At 38.9% G+C, this 19052-nt stretch overlaps 1 protein-coding gene and 1 long non-coding RNA gene across 3 annotated transcripts; one reads left to right on the top strand and one right to left on the bottom strand.

The window, feature by feature from the left end:
- Nucleotides 10317-12773, bottom strand: LOC109832402. 2 transcript variants are annotated; one of them, XR_002244753.1, is made up of 3 exons: nucleotides 12255-12773; nucleotides 10775-10963; nucleotides 10317-10601 (listed from the first exon to the last, which is right to left on the bottom strand). It is a non-coding gene; the product is annotated as an uncharacterized LOC109832402 (long non-coding RNA). The 2 variants fall into 2 exon arrangements; XR_002244752.1 differs by having other exon boundaries at nucleotides 10775-11744.
- LOC109835469 (protein FAR1-RELATED SEQUENCE 5-like) lies at nucleotides 16585-18141 on the top strand. Its single transcript, XM_020403447.1, has 3 exons — nucleotides 16585-16723; nucleotides 16966-17415; nucleotides 17498-18141. The coding sequence occupies exons 1-3, from the start codon at nucleotides 16585-16587 to the stop codon at nucleotides 18139-18141; spliced, it is 1233 nt and encodes a 410-aa protein (XP_020259036.1).

Here is a 19052-nt window from a genome sequence, read left to right on the forward strand (position 1 = left end):
ATTGATTACAATGGGTACAATGTCATTAAGTACAAAACCACCATCATAATCAAACCCAGCTTCGGTATCAGCTTCATCTCCGCTGTCCGTTCCTTGGGCCGGTGATTCAGTATCGGATTCAGCGCCGTATAGAAGGGAATCGGTGAAATAGTTCTCCAATCCCTTAAACGGTTGCCTATCCGCGACCACCGTCTTGACTTCATTATTTGTGTCCACATACTTGAGGCACTGGTGAAGAGTTGACGGGACTATAAGATTGCCGTGGATCCAAGGTCGACCCAACAGTAAGTTATAGGACGTTTCTGCGTCAATCACATAGCAGGTAACTTCTGATTTTAAATCCCCGATCTGGCATTTGATTCGAATCTTCCCCAAGGGTCTGGACCCGCTGGTGTTGAATCCGTAGATTGTAGTGCCCGTGGACGCTAGCTTGCTTGTTGGTATTCCGAGATGATGCATCAGTCGGAATGGCATGATGCTAACAGCAGAACCCGGATCAACTTGGATCCGGTTGACCATGCTGGAGCCAATGTGCCCGGTAAAATACAAAGACCGATCATGCTTTGAGTTCTTCGTCTACATGTCTTCTTTAGTAAAAGAGATGCAAGGAAAATGGCGTGCCGCGAGATTACAGTGTTGAACTGATGGCTCCGGTTCTCCAGAAGACGGCTTAATTCGAGTCAAGAAAGCTTCAGAGTCGCTCAAGGCTTCCTGCAATGCTTTCCTTGTGTCTTTCGAAAGACGCAACAATTCGTACAGGGTTATCCTTGCTGGTATATTAGCTAACTGCGCCATGATGTCAAAATGAGGCGGAGAGCTTGCACTTCCCGGTTTGTCTCTCCCAATCGGATGATTGAATCGAGACTGCCTCGGGTTTTGGACTTCTTGGTGTAGAGGCTCTTTCCCTTTCTCCTTTTGCTAGACTTTCTCCGTAGCTACAGGTGTTGGGGGAGTTGCGACAATTCCCAGTTCTGCCAGCGTCTTTGAGGGAACGACTTTGCTTGCTCCCAGTTGCTCAGAAGCATCCAGATATTTGTAGTGATATTCATTCCCACTCCGTGTTACGAAGGCCTCTTGTTCGCCTTCAGAAAGCGGGAAGGCTAGAATTTCCTCGTCGTCTTTTCCTGGAATAGCAAAAGCTCCATAACAAGACTTACCTTTTCCTTTTGACTTTTTCTTGGAAGAGGCTCCAGTCCATTGTTCGTCTCCAATCAAATCTGGATGAACCCAAAGAATCTCACCATTCGGGGCTGTATGCGGTACAAGTCCTTTCTGACGCTGTTTGCGAGGATCATCGTTCACGGTCTTTACTGCTGCATTTATTACCGGCTCATGCTGGAACCAGTTCAAGGGAACAGAACCGAAACTAATCGATACTACATTTGCACCCACCTTCTTCTCCTTAGGTTGCTTCATAGTAATGACCCCGACGTCGATCAAAGCTTGGATCTTATCTTTAAGGGCATAGCACGCCTTGGTAGGATGGTGCACTGCTCTGTGAACGCAGTATTTTGGATCATTGACTCTCTTAGCATCTTCCTGATCCTGGACCGGAGGCAACTTGATCTTGTTATTCTCAATGAGGTACTTGAAGATACCGGGAACTTCATCCTCTTTGAACGAATAGACCTTCGGGAACTTCGGCTCTAAGGCTTTTGGCTTCTGGGGCTGCTGCTGCCATCTTGATTGTTGAGGTGCCTTTTGTTGCTGTTGTTGCGGTTGTGCTTGCACCTCGAATGTTTGATTCACGTCCACAGCATTCGCATGTGCTTTTCCCTTTCTGCCTTCTTCCTCTTAAGGAATCGTTCGGCTCGTTCTCCTCGCACCTTCAGATCCTTCCAGGTCTTCGGTGGTGCCATTCCCATAGCTTCGAGGATGTCTAACAAAAGATTATTGTGACAAGTCTCGAGGATAAAGTCTTCGCTGACCGGATCCCTGCAATTCATTGCTTTATTTCGGAATCTCTTCACGAAGTTTTTGACTATCTCACCATTCTTCTGCTTCTCATCAAATAGAGTGCCGATTGAGACCTTGGTGTCGTCGTCGAAGAAGTTTGTTAGAAACATATCCTCCATGTCGTCCCAACTGCTGATACTCCCCGGCTTGAGGCGACGATACCAATCGAAGGCCGCTCCGCGAAGAGTGCCAACGAATGACCGCACCATTAAGGGTTCATTGCCGGAGATTATTCCTAAGTGAGACTTAAAATATATTAAGTGTTGGGTAGGGGAACCCTTTCCATCAAATGGCGTAAAGTTGATTAAATTGAACTTTGCCGGGTATGGAATTGATTCCCACTCCCTTGGGTATGGACATGGTATGCCGGACCTCTTCACTTCTTGAGCATTCATCAACGCGTTGATTTTGCTCTCCAAGTCCTTCATTTTCTTGTCTTCACTCGTATCTGTCTTCGAGTGGTTTCGGGGAGAGGTAACGTGATCCTCTTTCGCATTATCATCCGAGGGACCACCTCCATTATTGTTGTTGACGGGAGGGATGTTCATGTTGGCATTGTCCTCTTCCCGTTCATTCTCATCTTGATTCGGATTATTACGATGACTGAGTTCTCCTTGATGAGTTATCAGAGCCGCGATTTGCTGGTCATGCATCTCTCTTATCTGCTGCATGGCCATCTCCATCTCGAACTTGAAAGCTTCCTTCTGCTTAGTCAAGGCATCTTCAAGCATCTTGCTTACTTGTTCGGCGCTGATCATAAATGATTCGTAAGGCTGTCCCACACTAGACGTCGTGTCATCGGACGCTATGGCCGAGTAGGAGTCTGAACCGGCATCTGACGCCTCCTCTTCCAAAGGAAGTCCCTTTTGCATCCTTTGGTAATTCTTTCGCCTATTGATCCCTGACCGCAATCGAGTCATGCGCTGGGATGCTTCGGCAAGTTGATCTGAGCTAGAAGGTCGTGTCGATTTCCCTCTGCCGGTCATATTAGCAGACACTTCTAGGAATTCGTCCTCTTGGCGGACAGGCTTCTTCCTACGGAAACGCCTTGGCTTAGTCTCGGACATTCCGGTGGAAATTCTCTCGAACACCGAAACTCTCCTTGGGGCTTTAGTGCAGCAGCATTCTGACAGCACCACCTTGATTATGTTGGCACACGGACAGTGAGAATCCGTGTCTCGAGCATCTCTCTTTCGAGACTTACCCGCACCTCCAGCTCTATAGTACAACTCATCAGTTTGATAACTGGAGCAACCCATAGAGTGTTGGCATGACTTCCCAGGTATAACACCATCATCATCAGACGAATGCGTTTCCCTCTGGGGATATGACGCTTTATTAGCATTTTCAAAAGTCGCTCGTTCAAGTCTACGCTTTTGCGAGCGTGAAAACTTAACGGGCTCTTGAACTTCGACCCGCAATCCAATGAGGTCGGTAACATGGGCTTTCCCTTTGTTATCTTTCTTAGGGGGATTAGCACGACCCCCAGTCTGGTTCGTTGTTTGGGGACCTTTCAACGGTCCCAATCGCTCCTTGACAGGTGCTTTACCTCGGTTTTCCGGTAAAGGACCGAGGCGACCTTTCAAAGGAACCCTGGATCTTGAAGGATCCACGTTCTTACCTGACTCCGCCGGAAGTGCGGGGGCAAGGGAAACATGATCTGGATTTGATGAAGGTTGGATGGCAATTCCGTCCACTTTTGCCTTTGGCGTCGGCTTTGCCTTTGGCACCCACATCTGCTTGTGTTTTGACGGCTTCTTGACCGTCTCTTCTTTCTGCATCTCTTCCGCTTTCTGCAGAAGGACTCGGGCATGCGTAAGCAATGCGCGGCGTTTCTTGATTCGCTCTTCGAGGGTTGAGCGAGTCCTCTTGACACGAACCCATTCGTTCGTCTTTGTCTTGGAAGAGGAGTTGGTTGTGCGCCGTTGTTGCTCTTGGCGCTGTCTGGACTTTAGATCCTCATTGTAACGGATCCCGTCCATCGATTCTGCGGCCTTGGCCAACTGTCGCGCAAGGCGTTGACGCTGTCTTTGGCGCGCCCTCTTCGACAAGGTTGGAACACCTTCAGCAGTTGACTTCGTGGCGGAAGGGAGATCTGGATCTACAACTTCGACCACGTTGGATGCCATTGGAGCGTCGCGGTGAGTAAGTGCAATGGCGGCGAGGGGATCTTGGATCTTCGATCCTGAGGGCCCGCGAGCACTCTTGGAAGATGAAATCTTCCTGCGCTTGTTTGGAGAGACGGATCTGGAGGAGGAGGAAGAGAGGTACTCTTCAAACTTCTGCTGATCGAACTCATATTCGATCTCTTCATTCACCCGGATCTTGAATGCCGGTTGCGTCACGACGGCCTCGGCAGCGAGGCCGTTGGCTCCCACTGTGGTCGCCAGTTTGTTTGTGGTAAAAGTTGATTTCTTCATTGCTATCGAATCTATTACAACTTTAGTCGTTACAATAAACTCGAATGAAATAAAAAGTTGATCTTTTTATAAGATCTCCTTACACAATGAAAATAAAAAGTTTACAACTTTAAGAGATCTAGAAACTTGAAGCGTCTATCTCGATAAAAGCGAGATATTTGCTCTTCTTAGTATTACCACAACGGGATAATACTAAGGATCGGGTACGAGTGATGTAGATCTGACGAAGAACTCCTCTTGCGTTGAAGTGCTCGATCACTCTTCACTCCGGCAGGGCTTCGCCTATTCTCCAAAATTCCAGATCTCATGAAAAAATGAGGCCTAAGGCTTGTATTTATAGGCATGAGGGATTGCGGAGCGGTTAAAACCACTCAAATGGGTCAAATCTGCATTGGGACACCCTAGGGGTGTCCTGGCCTGGCCGAGACACCCTTGGGGTGTCTCAGCTAAACCGAGACACCCTTGGGGTGTCTTGGCTTCGCCGAGACACCCTTGGGGTGTCTTGACTTGGCCGAGACACCGTAGGTGCCTCAGTTCAGCCTTGAGACGTTTTCAATGCCCGTTTGACTGTTTTCGCTGTAACTTCTTTGTCTGAACCCGGATCTGAGTGATTCTAAATGCGTTGGAAAGCCGACAAGGAGTTCTATCAGCTCCAATGGTTGGATCATCTGTTGAATGAATGAGACACGAATGACGTTGTTCCTTTTATAAACACCGCGGGGCTCTCGATTAGCCCGTATCTTCGTTATTCCGAAATTCTGTCGGCTCACGTAGTTCGTCGATTCACTTCAAGCGTTCACCGACGTCAATCGAACTCCCGTGAACCGGATAGTGACGTTCATCGTCATTCCTTAACACTGAGCTGTTCGTAGAGACTTATAGGTGATTTTCGATGCCTACAGGGGAAACTAGGAGGGGCTGCAGCACATAAAGTTTCTGTTTTTGGGGCCTGGACACATTTTTCCCTAAAAATTATCATTAGCTAAAAGTATCCAATATAACTACGGGTAAAAAGGAAATTGAAAATCGTGATTGTTTTGCACATGAAATGTCGCAGTCTGCAATCATTAACACAAGATCATAAATTAATTTAAATCCAAAAATAAATAATTTTTTTACAAAATAAACTCCTTTAAATCATAATAATTATTCTAAAATAATCTTTTCTCAAAATAATTTAACAATTCAAAACAACCACCTTTTCCAAAATAAATTATTTTAAATTATCTATTTTAATAATTATTCATAACCAACCCCTTTTTCCAAATAAATTCTTTTCTCATCATAATAATTCTAAAAAACATCTCAAAATAACCCTTTCTATAAAATAATTTTCCTTTAATTTACTTATTATAATATCATGCACAGATGATTATATCACAATTTAAAAACTATAACTAATCACAATACAGTCAAAATATGCATATAATGTATAATAAATCTTAAAATTCAGATTTGAGCAAGAGGGATCTTGCCTAGGGCTTTTTCGTCGAACGGATCGACGTTGACGGTACGGTACGTCGACGCTGAAGGGGTGACGGATCTGACCGAGCGGGTCGGTGTTGACGACGGGCAGCGGGGGGATCTGAACGATGACGTCGGCGGGGACTGTTAGAGTTGGACAATGACGATGAGCGGAGAAGATAGCCGGCGGTGCCAGAGCCTGTGGCGCGATTGCGCGGGATAGAGCAGCGCGGACAACGAGGTGATGCGTCGGGCTGTAGGGTGACGCGGTGCGAAGAGAGAAGCGCGTTAGAGGCCATGGAGGCTCATGGTGGAAGAGGGGAAGGCGGTGATAGGGTGGGGGAGCCGACGGCGGCGTGCAGGCGACGGTGAGAGCAGCGGACCAGACGGGGATGTGTGGAGCAGGTGGTCGCCTGGCTGTGCGGTTTTGAGAAAGAGAGAGAGAGCAGAGAGAGGAGAGAGAAAATAGAGTGGGGCGGTGGGGTTAACACGAGAGAGAGAGAGATAACGAAATATATATACATATATATAAAGGAAATTTTAGGGTTTTGAAAATTAATTTAAAATAATATCAATTATGAAATAAATTAAATAATTATGTAAAAATTATCTACACATTAAAACATACCAGTTATACTAATACGATAGATAATACGCAATAGTAAAAATAATACAACTAATTGTACAATTAAACAAGAATAATTAATAAAAAATATAATTATTTACATTTAAAATCAAATAATAATAGGAAAATTATCTATACAATAAAAATATACCAGTTGTACTAATACAACTGATAATATGTAATAGTAGAAATAATACAATAAGTTATACAAATAATACGTAATAATAATACAACGTATTATATGAAATAATACGTAATAGTAAAAATAATACAACGTATTATTTAAAATGATACGTAATGGTATCGATAACACAACAGATTAATTCTAGAAATTTTTACTGCACTAAGTTAATTTATAAATATCAAAATCATTTAAATAAATATAAAATTTAGACTTTTAAATCGTAGAAAATTATAAAAAATCGAGAAAAATACAAATACTCTTTTAAAAATAATAATTAAATATTTTAAAATATCAAAAAATTATTTTAACTAGTATCAAAAGTTTATGATCATTACAGGGGGGACTTTATCTCGATCCCTTATTAGATATAAGTCTACACCTAACACGCGTTGCCGGTTAGTCTTTTACCACGAAAAAGATACCAGAATCCCTATCTAGGGGACTTTATCTTGATCTCTAATTAGAGATAAGTTTACACCTAACTCGTATTATCGGTTAGTCTTTTACCGTGAAAAAGACACTAGAATCCATGTCTGGGGGACTTTATCTCGATCCCTAATTAAAGATAAGCCTATGCTTAACACGCGTTACTGGTTAGTCTTTTCCTATAAAAATGACAAAGTCTAAGTATTTAAAATTATAGTATCAAGTCTAAGAGGGTTCATTCTTTTAGCATAACGTTACATGTTAAACGGATTCAATTAATTCACGTGCTAGCCCGACTCAAAACAGTAGGTAAAAGTTTATCAAATTCGTTGATGGCTAAGGGTTTGTCAAAAATCCTATATATGTTTGTAGGCCCATCAGCTTAATGGATGTGAGCTGAGATTTGAAACAGATGAGCTAAAGATAAGTCTCAAAGACTTAGTTAAAATGCATGAAAGACACCTTCGTGTCTCAAGTCAAAACACCGAGGTCAGACCCGTGTTCCAAAAACCACAACACCAAGGTCACACCCGGGTTCCAAATTTAAAACGTAAGGGTGAGACGCGCATCTCAAGATCAAAATGCAGGGGTCCACCACCGCATTCTAGAAGCAGGATTATGACGCATACCTTCATATGGGTCCTACGTGACAAATCCCTTCAACCAAGATGCCTTCGAAGCGAGTGCAGAGAATGACTCGTTTATAACAAGGAATAGCTCCAAGATCATAGTTAAGTTCCAAAGCATTTCGAAAATTCGTCCTAGTCAACCGCGAACTTTCGGAAACTTTGGAGGGGATTCTATAGGTTGTCTAAAAATCATTGCAGATAGCTGATCCCCATCAAACACCGATGATGGAAGTTATAATTTGATGATTTCCAGAAGGCTACAATTTGAAGACTTTCACGTAGATCGATATATGTTACAATGTGACAACCTTCACAACAATTGATAAAAGATCTAATCAATAGCCTTCACAATCAATATCGAGAGTTACAGTCTAACGACTCTCATATTTTCAAAGAGCTAAGACGAATATTACAAGATGACAGTCTTTGCAATGCTCTAGCAAAAGAAACTACAAATTGACGGTCTCTTCAAATCCAAACACAGAGCTCACCTCTGTGTCCCAAATTTAAAACGTAGAGCTCGTGGCCACGTTCCAAACTCCCAGAAGCAAAATGCAGAGCCCATAGCTATGTTCAAGAACGAGACGCAAAGCTCAAGAGCTGCGTTCCAACTTCAAAATGCAAGGGTCAACCTTGCAGTCTAGATTCAAAATGCAGCGCTACCTGTGTATTCTTAGCTGCCAACGTAGGTCCCCACTCTGTGTTTCAGTCTCAGAACGCAGTGTTCGTGTCCAGAATACAGATTTTGCATTTGACTCATTCAAATACGAGTTAAACGGTTCTAAAATCGTTTTCATGATTTTAGGGGGGATTATACCCCTTAAACCCTTGAATGGTTTCAAAATCATTTTTCATGAAATGTGGTCGGTTACACCCTATTAAGGAGAGATTTTAGGGGGCGGGTATACCCCTAAAAACCCCTATAAATGATGAAAAACTAAGTAGAGGAAAAGGATCTTCGATCTGGAATTTTGGAGATCAAAACAGCACAAATGAGAAGTCGGCATTCTTCGACCAAGAGCATCCTCGGCAACAGAGAGTTCTTGGAGCTTTCATCCTTGGCTTATTAACCGATTTTCAGTTCAAATCAACTCTTTTTTAAGAGTTCAAACTTGCTCCGAGTTATCAACTCGTCAGAGTTTCAAACTTGCCACGCAAGTTCTCTTCAATATCAATCAAGAGGAATCAACCACGTTCTACTAAGCGAGGTGGTCGGATCATCAATGAGAAGCAAACTCGACACCAATGTTGAGGGAGACATCTCATCGCTACTGTGAAGAACCCAGTTTTAAATAAAGGAGAGAATCTTCGTCGATCTTCTTCTCTTTTATAAATCGGGAATCCGATACAAGAAGGTAGTAATTTCTTTTTCTAAAGTTTGTTAGAGAGAATAATACATTTTTATTCTTAATTTTCTTCTTCGAATTTTCCCACCAAACAGTGTCACAGCCACCTTCTGACACCGCCGCTGTGTAGAAGAGACGCCCGACAGCGTCGTGCTGCCACCCTCACCTTCTAACAGCACCACCGCCGCCTTTCTAACACAGTCGTCGAGTAGAAGAGATGCCCGACAGTGATGTGCTGCTGCCCTCACCTTCTGACAGCACCGCCGCCATTGATGTTATTCCAACTCTATATGCTACAAGCTTTCAAGAAGAAATCCCCAAAGAAATAGCACATAAGTCCATATTCTATCAAATTGGATTTTACCAGGGAAGGAATTGATGTCCAATGCTGAATTTTATGAGGAAATTTTGTGAATTTGATGTCTAATATTTCCTATCTTATTTGAAAAAGATTTTTGTGATATAATGTGTAACGGAATGTGAATTGTTGGGTTGATGGTATTTTTTTTTGCAAATTTGATGTCTAATGGTGAAGACATTTAGACAAATTTGTGTTTTTATCCTCTATTGTACATGATGACTTTTGTGCATTTGATAATGGGTTAGATTAAGATGAGGAGGAGAGAGGAAGAAGCTCATGAGCTTGAAATTTCATTTTATATTCTTCTAATTCTACTTTGTATCCCTGGAAATTGTAACTTCACTTTGTTCCCATTGTAATTTCAGTATGTATTTTGATCTGGTGTTGCTTGGGATAGATTTGAATAAAAATAGAATAATTGTTATTAGCTTTTTATGTGAGAAAGAAAAGAAAGTAGATGAGGAATATGAACTGGTCGATCAAATGTTTGAGATTGGATTAGAAAGGAATGTGTAGTGTTATTGGTTGTGCATGGGAGTTGTAAGTTTCTTGATTTGTCAATTTTTATATAATTTGTGAAATTTGTAAGTCTCTTTAATGCACTTGATTGTTGGGATTAAATGAGGTGGGAGCTACAAGTAGTTCACTCGTTCATATCTTAACATTGCGAATCCAAAAAACCACGCTATCTAACAAAACTACCATAATACCTTGATACCAACAAGTAAATGACTATATCCAAAAATAACAAGTCCCAACTAAAACCCAATAACATTGTATACACTAATAACTCCAATAATCAAAATAGTACATAATCCAAGCAATTACTTCATACAAGCACAACATACAAATACTTCAATGCCAACAACATAACCACAATAACCAAAATTGTACATAATCCAACCAATTAGTCCATACAACCACAACATACAAAAACTTCAATACAATCATAGTTAGTCAATAAGTCCTTACAACAATAAAACTACACAACTTACCAATAATTTAAAACCGAACAACATCAACAAGTTCATACATCATCAAAGTTCACTTACATCAACAAGTCCATATAACCAAATTAGTCAATAAACAACCAAATTGGTCAATAAAACAACCATATCATCTAACACCTCTTACTCTTGGGCTCCAAAATACTTTGTAAACTATCTCACAATCTATCTCTTTTGCTTCTTCTATAAATGAAAGACAAAAAGAAATTAATTAGTGAAATTTCAAGAAAAGCAAAACAATAAACAATATATAAAATATATGTAAAACAAATGAACTAAATTAAACTTCCCAACAATTGACAACCCATCCTGTAGTGACCCAATTGTTGACAATGATCATATTTTTGTTGTCTCACCTCTTTTTGCTCTTCCGGTTCTTCAAAGCCACCTTCTCATCTGTGCATCCTGATCAGATATGATAGCCTTTGGTGCAACCCCATGCATACACTTGAGCCATTAAGAAAACAACCACTTGAAGTTTTCCTCTCACTCGTTTGCAAGCAATGCACAACCGAAGAGGGTGGATTGGCGGTGGTGGTTTACCCCTGTAAATGGAGCAAATGACATACTTAACTGATTAGTCTTGTATGTGGTATCAAACATCACCACATCTCCAAGACTTAAATAAGAATCTCTAGCTCTACCATTGGCCCAAAACACACTTCTCAGTGTACCAAGGTGATCGATCTCCATAGCAAAATAGAAATTTGGATCCTACTCCTTTCTATCTTGGAAATGACTAATGATGTTTAAGCATTCACAGCCAATGTTATTTTGCATTATCTTTCTGATATGACCAATCATATGTTGTGTGGTTCATCATCTTATCCCTAGTATCCAACATAAAGCAGCTTTTTAATATTAGACGGTTTTATTCACTCTTCATGCAACAACTCAATGAGACCAATACGAGGCTTCGATCGATGTCACTGCTTGTGAGAATGATGATATATTACTTTGTCGAGGCTTGTTAAAGGATGAACATGCTCAGAATTGAACTTAGTAACCATCCAAGTGAAGATGTGCCTAATCTTCATTTTTGCACCACAACCAACTTTAGTTTCCGGACGATAATTGATAATTGATCCACTTGTATTTTTAGTCGATGCTTTCTTTCTCTCCACTTTATCGTAGACAAAAGTCCTCGAAAGAATCTCTCTTGAAGCTTTCTTTGATTTTTTTAAAAAGTATCTTTGTGAATTCCAAACCCAATCTTTTTTGCATATGTATTGTAGTAGTTGTGTGCATCGTTGTCCATTGGAAACTCCTTCCCTTCATGGAATAACATCATCACTATATAATTTGAATTTTCTCCATTGGACAATTCTGTAGTATTAAAAATATCATATGAATTTGTTAGCCATGAATTTAAAAATAAATGCAAATCTCTCCTACAAATTTACTTACATACACTAAAAATTCACAATTCTCCAATATTTGCTGACATATATTATTCCGACATAAAATCTAACTAATATTCTTATATGCCATACTCACCAATTTATGAAGTTTACACAATTTGTGAAATTCCACAATTCAAACTAAATTGCTCACATGACCCTTGTGAAATTCACAATAAGGAGATAACAATGAACCTAGAAGAATTTGAGAAAATAGAATAATGATGAATTCATAAAGTTGCTCACAAGAATTTCAAGCATAAAACTAGTGAAACGCACACGTAGATAACAATTTCATAAGCCTAGTGCCAATAAGTTTTCTTATGCGGAGCCTAATATTGCTTCTCAACACTAATATAACCCGATATGTTTTATTTAATCTCACCACAACACCAATTGATAATAGTTAATAACAAACATATATAAAATTCATTACCTTCTCAACTAGAGGCACTGTTATTGCCAATTATTGCTCGCTCGAGGAGATGGTCCCGGATAGGATGACCTCATGAGAAGAAGAGATTTCCATTGTTGCTCGCTCGAGGCAGCAGCAGCGACGCTATCTGAAGGTGAGGGTAGCGACACGATGCTGTCGGGCGTCTCTTTTACTCGACGAAACTGTCGGAAGGTGAGGGCGACAGTACGAAGCTATCAGGCATCTCTTCTACTTAGTGACAGCGCTGTCGGAAGGCGAGGGCAACGACACGACATTGTCAGGCATCTCTTCTATTAGGCGGAGGTGTCGAAAGGTGGCTGTGGCGCTGTCGAAAGGCGAGGGCGGGGGTGAGGGCGTTGTGGCACTGTCTTGAAGGCGAGAGCAGTGGCGGATTGATTGGAAGGCGGTGACAGTGGATCTATAGGAAGATGGGTGGCGAGGTTAGAAAGGGAGAAGAAGGCCAACTCTTTGTTGAGAGATAGGAGCAGAGAGAGAGAGATCGCGTAGTGAGAGATAAATGCTAGGGAGAGAGAGGAGAGATAAATGCCAGCTCATTTTCTTTTGAAAAGTGAGGTTTTTTTTTGCAAATTTACCTCAATCGTGCTCTATCTACTCAATATTAGATGTAAGGACTACATTAGTCCACATCACTAGCAAAACCAATGGAGAAATTTAGTACCAAGTTTCGCCATTTTCCTCTATCTCTCTCTCTCTACACACACACACACTAGTATAATGCACGTACTTTGCACGTAAACGTACATGTTTTAAGTTTTGAGTTTTTTTATTGAATAGTAAAACTATGCATTAATAAATAAAGTTATATAATAATATTGCTTAAAAAGAAGTATATGAATTAATTATTATTGTATAGTTATTGTAATTGAATATTTTTCCTATAATGATTGCCTAATATTAACTTTTTTAAATAGGTCCCAAAATCTAACTTGTTCTTAAATAAAACCACCAATTGTATAAGTTCTCTTAATATAGCCCTCCAACCTGAAAATTATTAACTTAATTCTAAATTAATTAAGCTGCATTAATATTGCTACCTTTTTTCTATGTTTTCTGGATAGTTACACTTGTACCTATGACTTATTGTAATACTTACTTCTCATTATAATTATTTAATAGGATAAATTACCCTAAACCCTTGTGAACTTTCAGCCCATATAAACTTTCAAAATTACACTAAACCCCCAATGAATTTTCTGTTTTAAAGAAGACCCCAATAACTTTCTAAATTTTGTAGATAACCCCTATAAATTAGAACCAAAAAATGGTATAAAAAGGCATTTTGAAAGTTATTGGGTGTTTGGTACAATTTATCTAAAAGATATTAGGGGCTTTCTACGAACGTTATTAGGGGTTTAGTGTGATTTTAAAAGTTCATAGAGTCTATTTACTGCAAAATGCAGAAATTTCATGGGGGGTTTATCGCAATTTACCTTATTTAATATTATAATTCTTAGTTCAAGTAATGTTATTAAAAAATTATACTGTCTATATACTATAAGATATTTATCTAATTTAATTTTTTTAATTATGCTCTTAAATAGTTTAATACTATAAATATTTTATAAAGTTTTGTTGTACTATTCTCAATAATTAATAGTACTGTTATTAATATTAAATATTTTTTGTAAAAAGGTTATTTTTCAATCATTACCAAGTATCGATTTTTCAATCATTAGTAGTATCTAATTCAAGTATTTAGTAATATATCATTCTACTTATACTATTATTTTAATTATTTTATTACAATTCATAAATAATTATTATAATAATTTAATTAGTTATTACTAATAATTGTGTTTTTTAAATAAATAATAGTTATAATATTATTAATAATTATAATTATTTAGGAAGGTATGGTGCGTAACTAATAAGCGATTATATTTATTTAATAAAAGATTAATTAGAGATAAATGAATAGTTAGAATTTATCAAAATTTGGGAGGGCAAAAAGGAAAATTAAAAGTTTTAACACCCAAATCCTCTTTTTATAGTAGTAATAGTGTGTATATATATACGCACACACACAAAAGATTGGGTTTGTTTGATATTAGTACCCCAAATCTTCAATATATTAAACAACTATTTTCAAAATCTTCATATTTTAAAATTAATCTCGAAATCTTCATATTTTGAGATTGTTAGTCCTTATGTTTTGATGATGTTTTACAACCACCATTATCGGTACTAATAGCTTATTGAGTGAAAATGTAGTAAATTCATTTATCAAGCTCATTAGTGCCATTAACGGAGGATGGATGGAATATACGCTACAACGAAGATATCCAAAGGAGGAGGAGGCCAAGAGATGAAGCAACGTTATTTCAAGAACGACAAATTCAACTAAAAGCTTCATCCGATTCAAGCTATATCAAAGCTCAAGTATATTGCTCTCTATATGAGGATATTAGCTTTCTTTTGTTTTTTCTCTCTAGTGCTAGAATGTAGGCAAAGAGTTACTGATTTTACTTGAAGCTATTGGGAATCACACACACGATTTCATACTTAGGTTTACCGGTACGGTCGACCGAAATCTCGATTTTCAAATCGGTCGACCGTACCGGTCGACCGACGATGGTTCTGTTTGTTTTCCAAGTTTTCGAAGCAGCTCGCGGTCGACCGAATTTTTCGGTCGGTCGACCGACGTGATTTTTCGGTCGACCGAAGGTTTATTTCGGACGACCGAAATTTTCTTTCTGTCAACGGTGACTTTTTTAAAACGGTCGTTTGCGTCGACTGTTGTGCTTTCACTTAATAGTGTTTGGCACAGTCTGAGGTAACAACCTGAAAAGTAGATTATCTTCCTAAATAGGAAGATTGGGTTTTTGTTTTTAATTGGTTTAAACTCTTTTATAAAAACCCCCAGGCTGCTTCTTCTTCCTCAGCCCTAACGTTTCAAAAACCAGAGAGAGCTTTCTGTTTCCGGAGAAAAATTTTCAAATCTTGTTTTTCTCTCTGTTTTAAGTGTGATTCACTTCCAGGCTTCAGCAAACCTACTCTTTGCTATAGGGGCTGTGTAAAGAGAGGTTCTTGCATTTTTCTTCTGCTGTGTGAGTGAGATCTTGTGTAAGATCTACTGTGAAGGTGTGATCTGTTGAGATCAAACTGTGTAGTGAGAGAGATCTGTGGAGATCGCTGTGTAGACGAAGTTCCGGCTTCCAAACTGGGTGTGTAGTGGATTTCTCCTCGAGAGTGGGGAGCGGGGACGTAGGCCAGAGGGCCGAACCTCGTTAACACATCGCGCGTCAAGGATAACGAACTCCTAACTCTATTTCTCTTACTTTAATTGCTTTACTGTTTTGTGGTTTGCTTGTGCTGAATTTTTTATTGCATATTAGAGCCTCTTGACCCTAATCACCCCCCTCTAGGGTCCAACAAAGATTAGTCTCTCAAATGTATTAAGTGTCTTGAAGTAGTTCATCAGTTAGCACCAAGAAGCGTGAACTGCAATTTTTCAGTGAAAAGATATCTTCATGCATAATTTTACGCATCCACATCAAAAATGGAGGTTAACATTGTAGTTGTTTTGACAAAATCTTAAAATTAAAGGGCTTTTTCTGATAACCCTAAATTAAGAGGGTTTTTCTAATAATGGGTGGTTGTTTGATAATCATCCAAAGTTTTTTTAATGATATTTTAGCCAAAAAAAACCTATGAATCAAATAGTATAGAGGAAAAAAAACCATAATCCTTCTTTCTCTCTTAATAAATCCAAATCGAAGCACATATGTCTATGTTTCCCATATATATATATATATGTGTATACATATATATATATGGTGACTCCCTAGGTGTAGCCTAAGGATGCGCAATCTCAGCCATTGATCTCAAAAACCCCAAAATCATCTCAGCCATTGATCTCAAACAATTCCCCAAAAAAGAAAAAACAAATTCTAAAATTACACCCTATTGATGACCGCGAGCGTGTTTAGCCCAAAAAAAAACCCCGATCTTCTTCGTCTCCTCACCCTCAAAAAACCGCTCGACGTCCACAACCCCCCCCCATCTTCTTCTTCGTCTCCTCGACCTCGCCCAAAAAAACAAGCTCGACGTTCGCAAAAAAACCCCACATCATCTTTGTCTCCTCGACCTTGCCCAAAAAACGCCCAAAAAAAACGCTCGAATTCAGGTGGTTTTTTTTATTGTTGTATGTTAGTTTTTTTTGTCATCGGCTTTTCTTTTCGAAGTGATTGGATACCTTTTTTTCTGTTTTTGGTATTGATCGTATCAGTTGTAGAGTGGCTTTTCTTTTCGAAGTGATTGGATACCTTTTTTTCTGTTTTTGGTATTGATCGTATCAGTTGTAGAGTAGATGCTTGGAATTCTAATGGGAACTACCTTTTTTTCTGTTTTTGGTATTGATCGTATCAGTTGTAGAGTAGATGCTTGGAATTCTAATGGGAACATGTTGGCATTTGGTAGTTTACGAGCAACATTGCCTTTTGATCCAGGTGCTACTAGGGTTGGTTCGAGTTCGAATCGAATACTAAGTTGTTACACATTTGTATTTGTTTAAAATTATTGAATTCAAATGCGGACTCTAATATTCATATATGGAGTTTCGAATTCGAACTCGAATTATGTGTGTCTTCAGCCAAGTTTAGGTTATGAATTAACTTGTTTGTTGGAGGTTTTAACTTGTAATTCTGGTTGATTTTGGAATATGAATTATGAATATTATCTCATGAGGAAGCTTATAATTTCTACAATGCATACGCTAGACTTAAGGGATTTGGTGTTCGCAAGGGTCACACAACTTGGTCGAGAAAGAAAGATGCAATCATATCTAGAATATATGTATGTGACAAGGAAGGATTTAAATTTTTAAAAGATAAAAGAGAAGATGGTCGGAATGTAGTTCGAAAGTTCGATACAAGATGTGGATGCAACGTAAGGATGGTTATTAGACTCGATAGAAGCACTAAAAAATGGGTGGTTCGAAATTTAAATATTAATCATAATGGTCATCCATTAACCACCCCAAATCGGGTAAAGAAGCACTACTCACATCGGACACTTCATCGAGCTCAATCGACAAGAAGGTTGATAGATACTCTTGACAATCAAGGTTTACGGCCTTCTACCATTTGTAAGGTTGTAGAGCAGAATGTTGATGAGCCTATTGGCGTTGAAAATGGTGAAGGTAATTTTGTTGTTGATCCATATATTAGAATGTAGTTATCTACTCATGAGGAAGCTTATAATTTCTACAATGCATACGCTAGACTTAAGGGATTTGGTGTTCGCAAGAATGAGCAAGGCTCTCTCACTCAACAAGAATGCCAAGCACAACTTAGAATTAAACGAAAAAAATAATGTCAGTCATGAGTGCGTGAGCATAGTTCGTCAATTTCAAGAGAAAAAAGCATCTGATCCTCAATTTTACTTCGCACTTGATTTAGAAAATGATGGGATGATGAGAAGTGTTTTTTGGATGGATGGTAGGTCGAAGACTTCTTACTTGCAATTTGGAGATGTTGTTTGCTTTGATGTTACATATAGAACGAACAATTTAAAATTGCCGTTTGCACCATTTACGGGCGTTAACCATCATCGACAATCTACTCTATTTGGGTGTGCATCACTGACCGATGAAACGGAGGAGACATTTATATGGTTATTTAGCCAATGGTTAAAATGTATGTCGGGTGTAGCACTATTAACAATCATCACTGATCAAGATAAAGCTATGTGTGGTGCAATTCATAAAGTTTTTCCTCAAACTCGTCATCGCTTTTGTTCGTGGCAACTTCATAGGAATACCTTACAAAATCTTCAATCAATGCATAATGAATATAGTGAGGATGTGGGTATAAAGTATAACAAATGGTATTGGAGTAAATCAGAAGAAAAATTTGTAAAGCGTTAAATGGTATTGGAGTAAATCAGAAGAAAAATTTGTAAAGCGTTGGGAAGAAATGAGGGACAAATATGGTGCAGATAAAAGGAATTGGTTAGTAAATTTAATGAGGGACAAATATGGTGCAGATAAAAGGAATTGGTTAGTAAATTTATACAATCATCGAGACCATTGGGTTCCAGTTTATCTTAAAGATAATTTTACTGCAGGAATGACATCTACTCAGTGGAGTGAGGGAATTAATACTTTTTTTGATCATTTTGTGAATGCAAATACCGAGTTACATGATTTTGTTAAGCAATATGATAATGATGTCGAAGCTCGCCGAGCCGCTGAACTTGAGCAAGATTTTAAGTCCACAAACTATGTTCCTACATTGATGATGGAACATCCTATTGAAAAACAAGCTAGGGAGAATTATACGAAGAATATGTTTACTATCTTTCAGAAAAAACTCAAGGATAGTTACTCCATGCTTCATGAAAGGTTGTCGAAGGACGGCGTAAGTGCTACCTATGCAGTTTGGAATATAGATAGCGAGGCTGAGAGCAAGAAGAGGGTAAAGCATCATGTTGTTTTCAATGCATCCAAAGATAAAAGAATTAAGTGCTCTTGTGCGAAATTTAAGATGGAAGGTATATTATGCAAACATAGCTTGCACATTTTAGTAAAGAAGCAAGTATTAGAAATTCCATCAAGATATATTATGCAACGATGGACAATTAAAGCAAGACATGTTGGTTGCGGAGTTGTTAGAAATTGCATTTCAAATAGTGAAAACCAACTCTCTATCATTAAACATTGGCCCCTTAGGAGTAGATGTAACAAGGCACTAGAAGATACATTGACTTCAAGTACACTTCATGATAAGTTTAGTGCTTTTTTAGACTCATTTTTTGAAGAAGTTGAGAATTACAAGA

Source organism: Asparagus officinalis, chromosome 3 (assembly GCF_001876935.1).
Source record: "Asparagus officinalis chromosome 3, Aspof.V1, whole genome shotgun sequence".
Lineage (NCBI taxonomy): Eukaryota > Viridiplantae > Streptophyta > Magnoliopsida > Asparagales > Asparagaceae > Asparagus > Asparagus officinalis.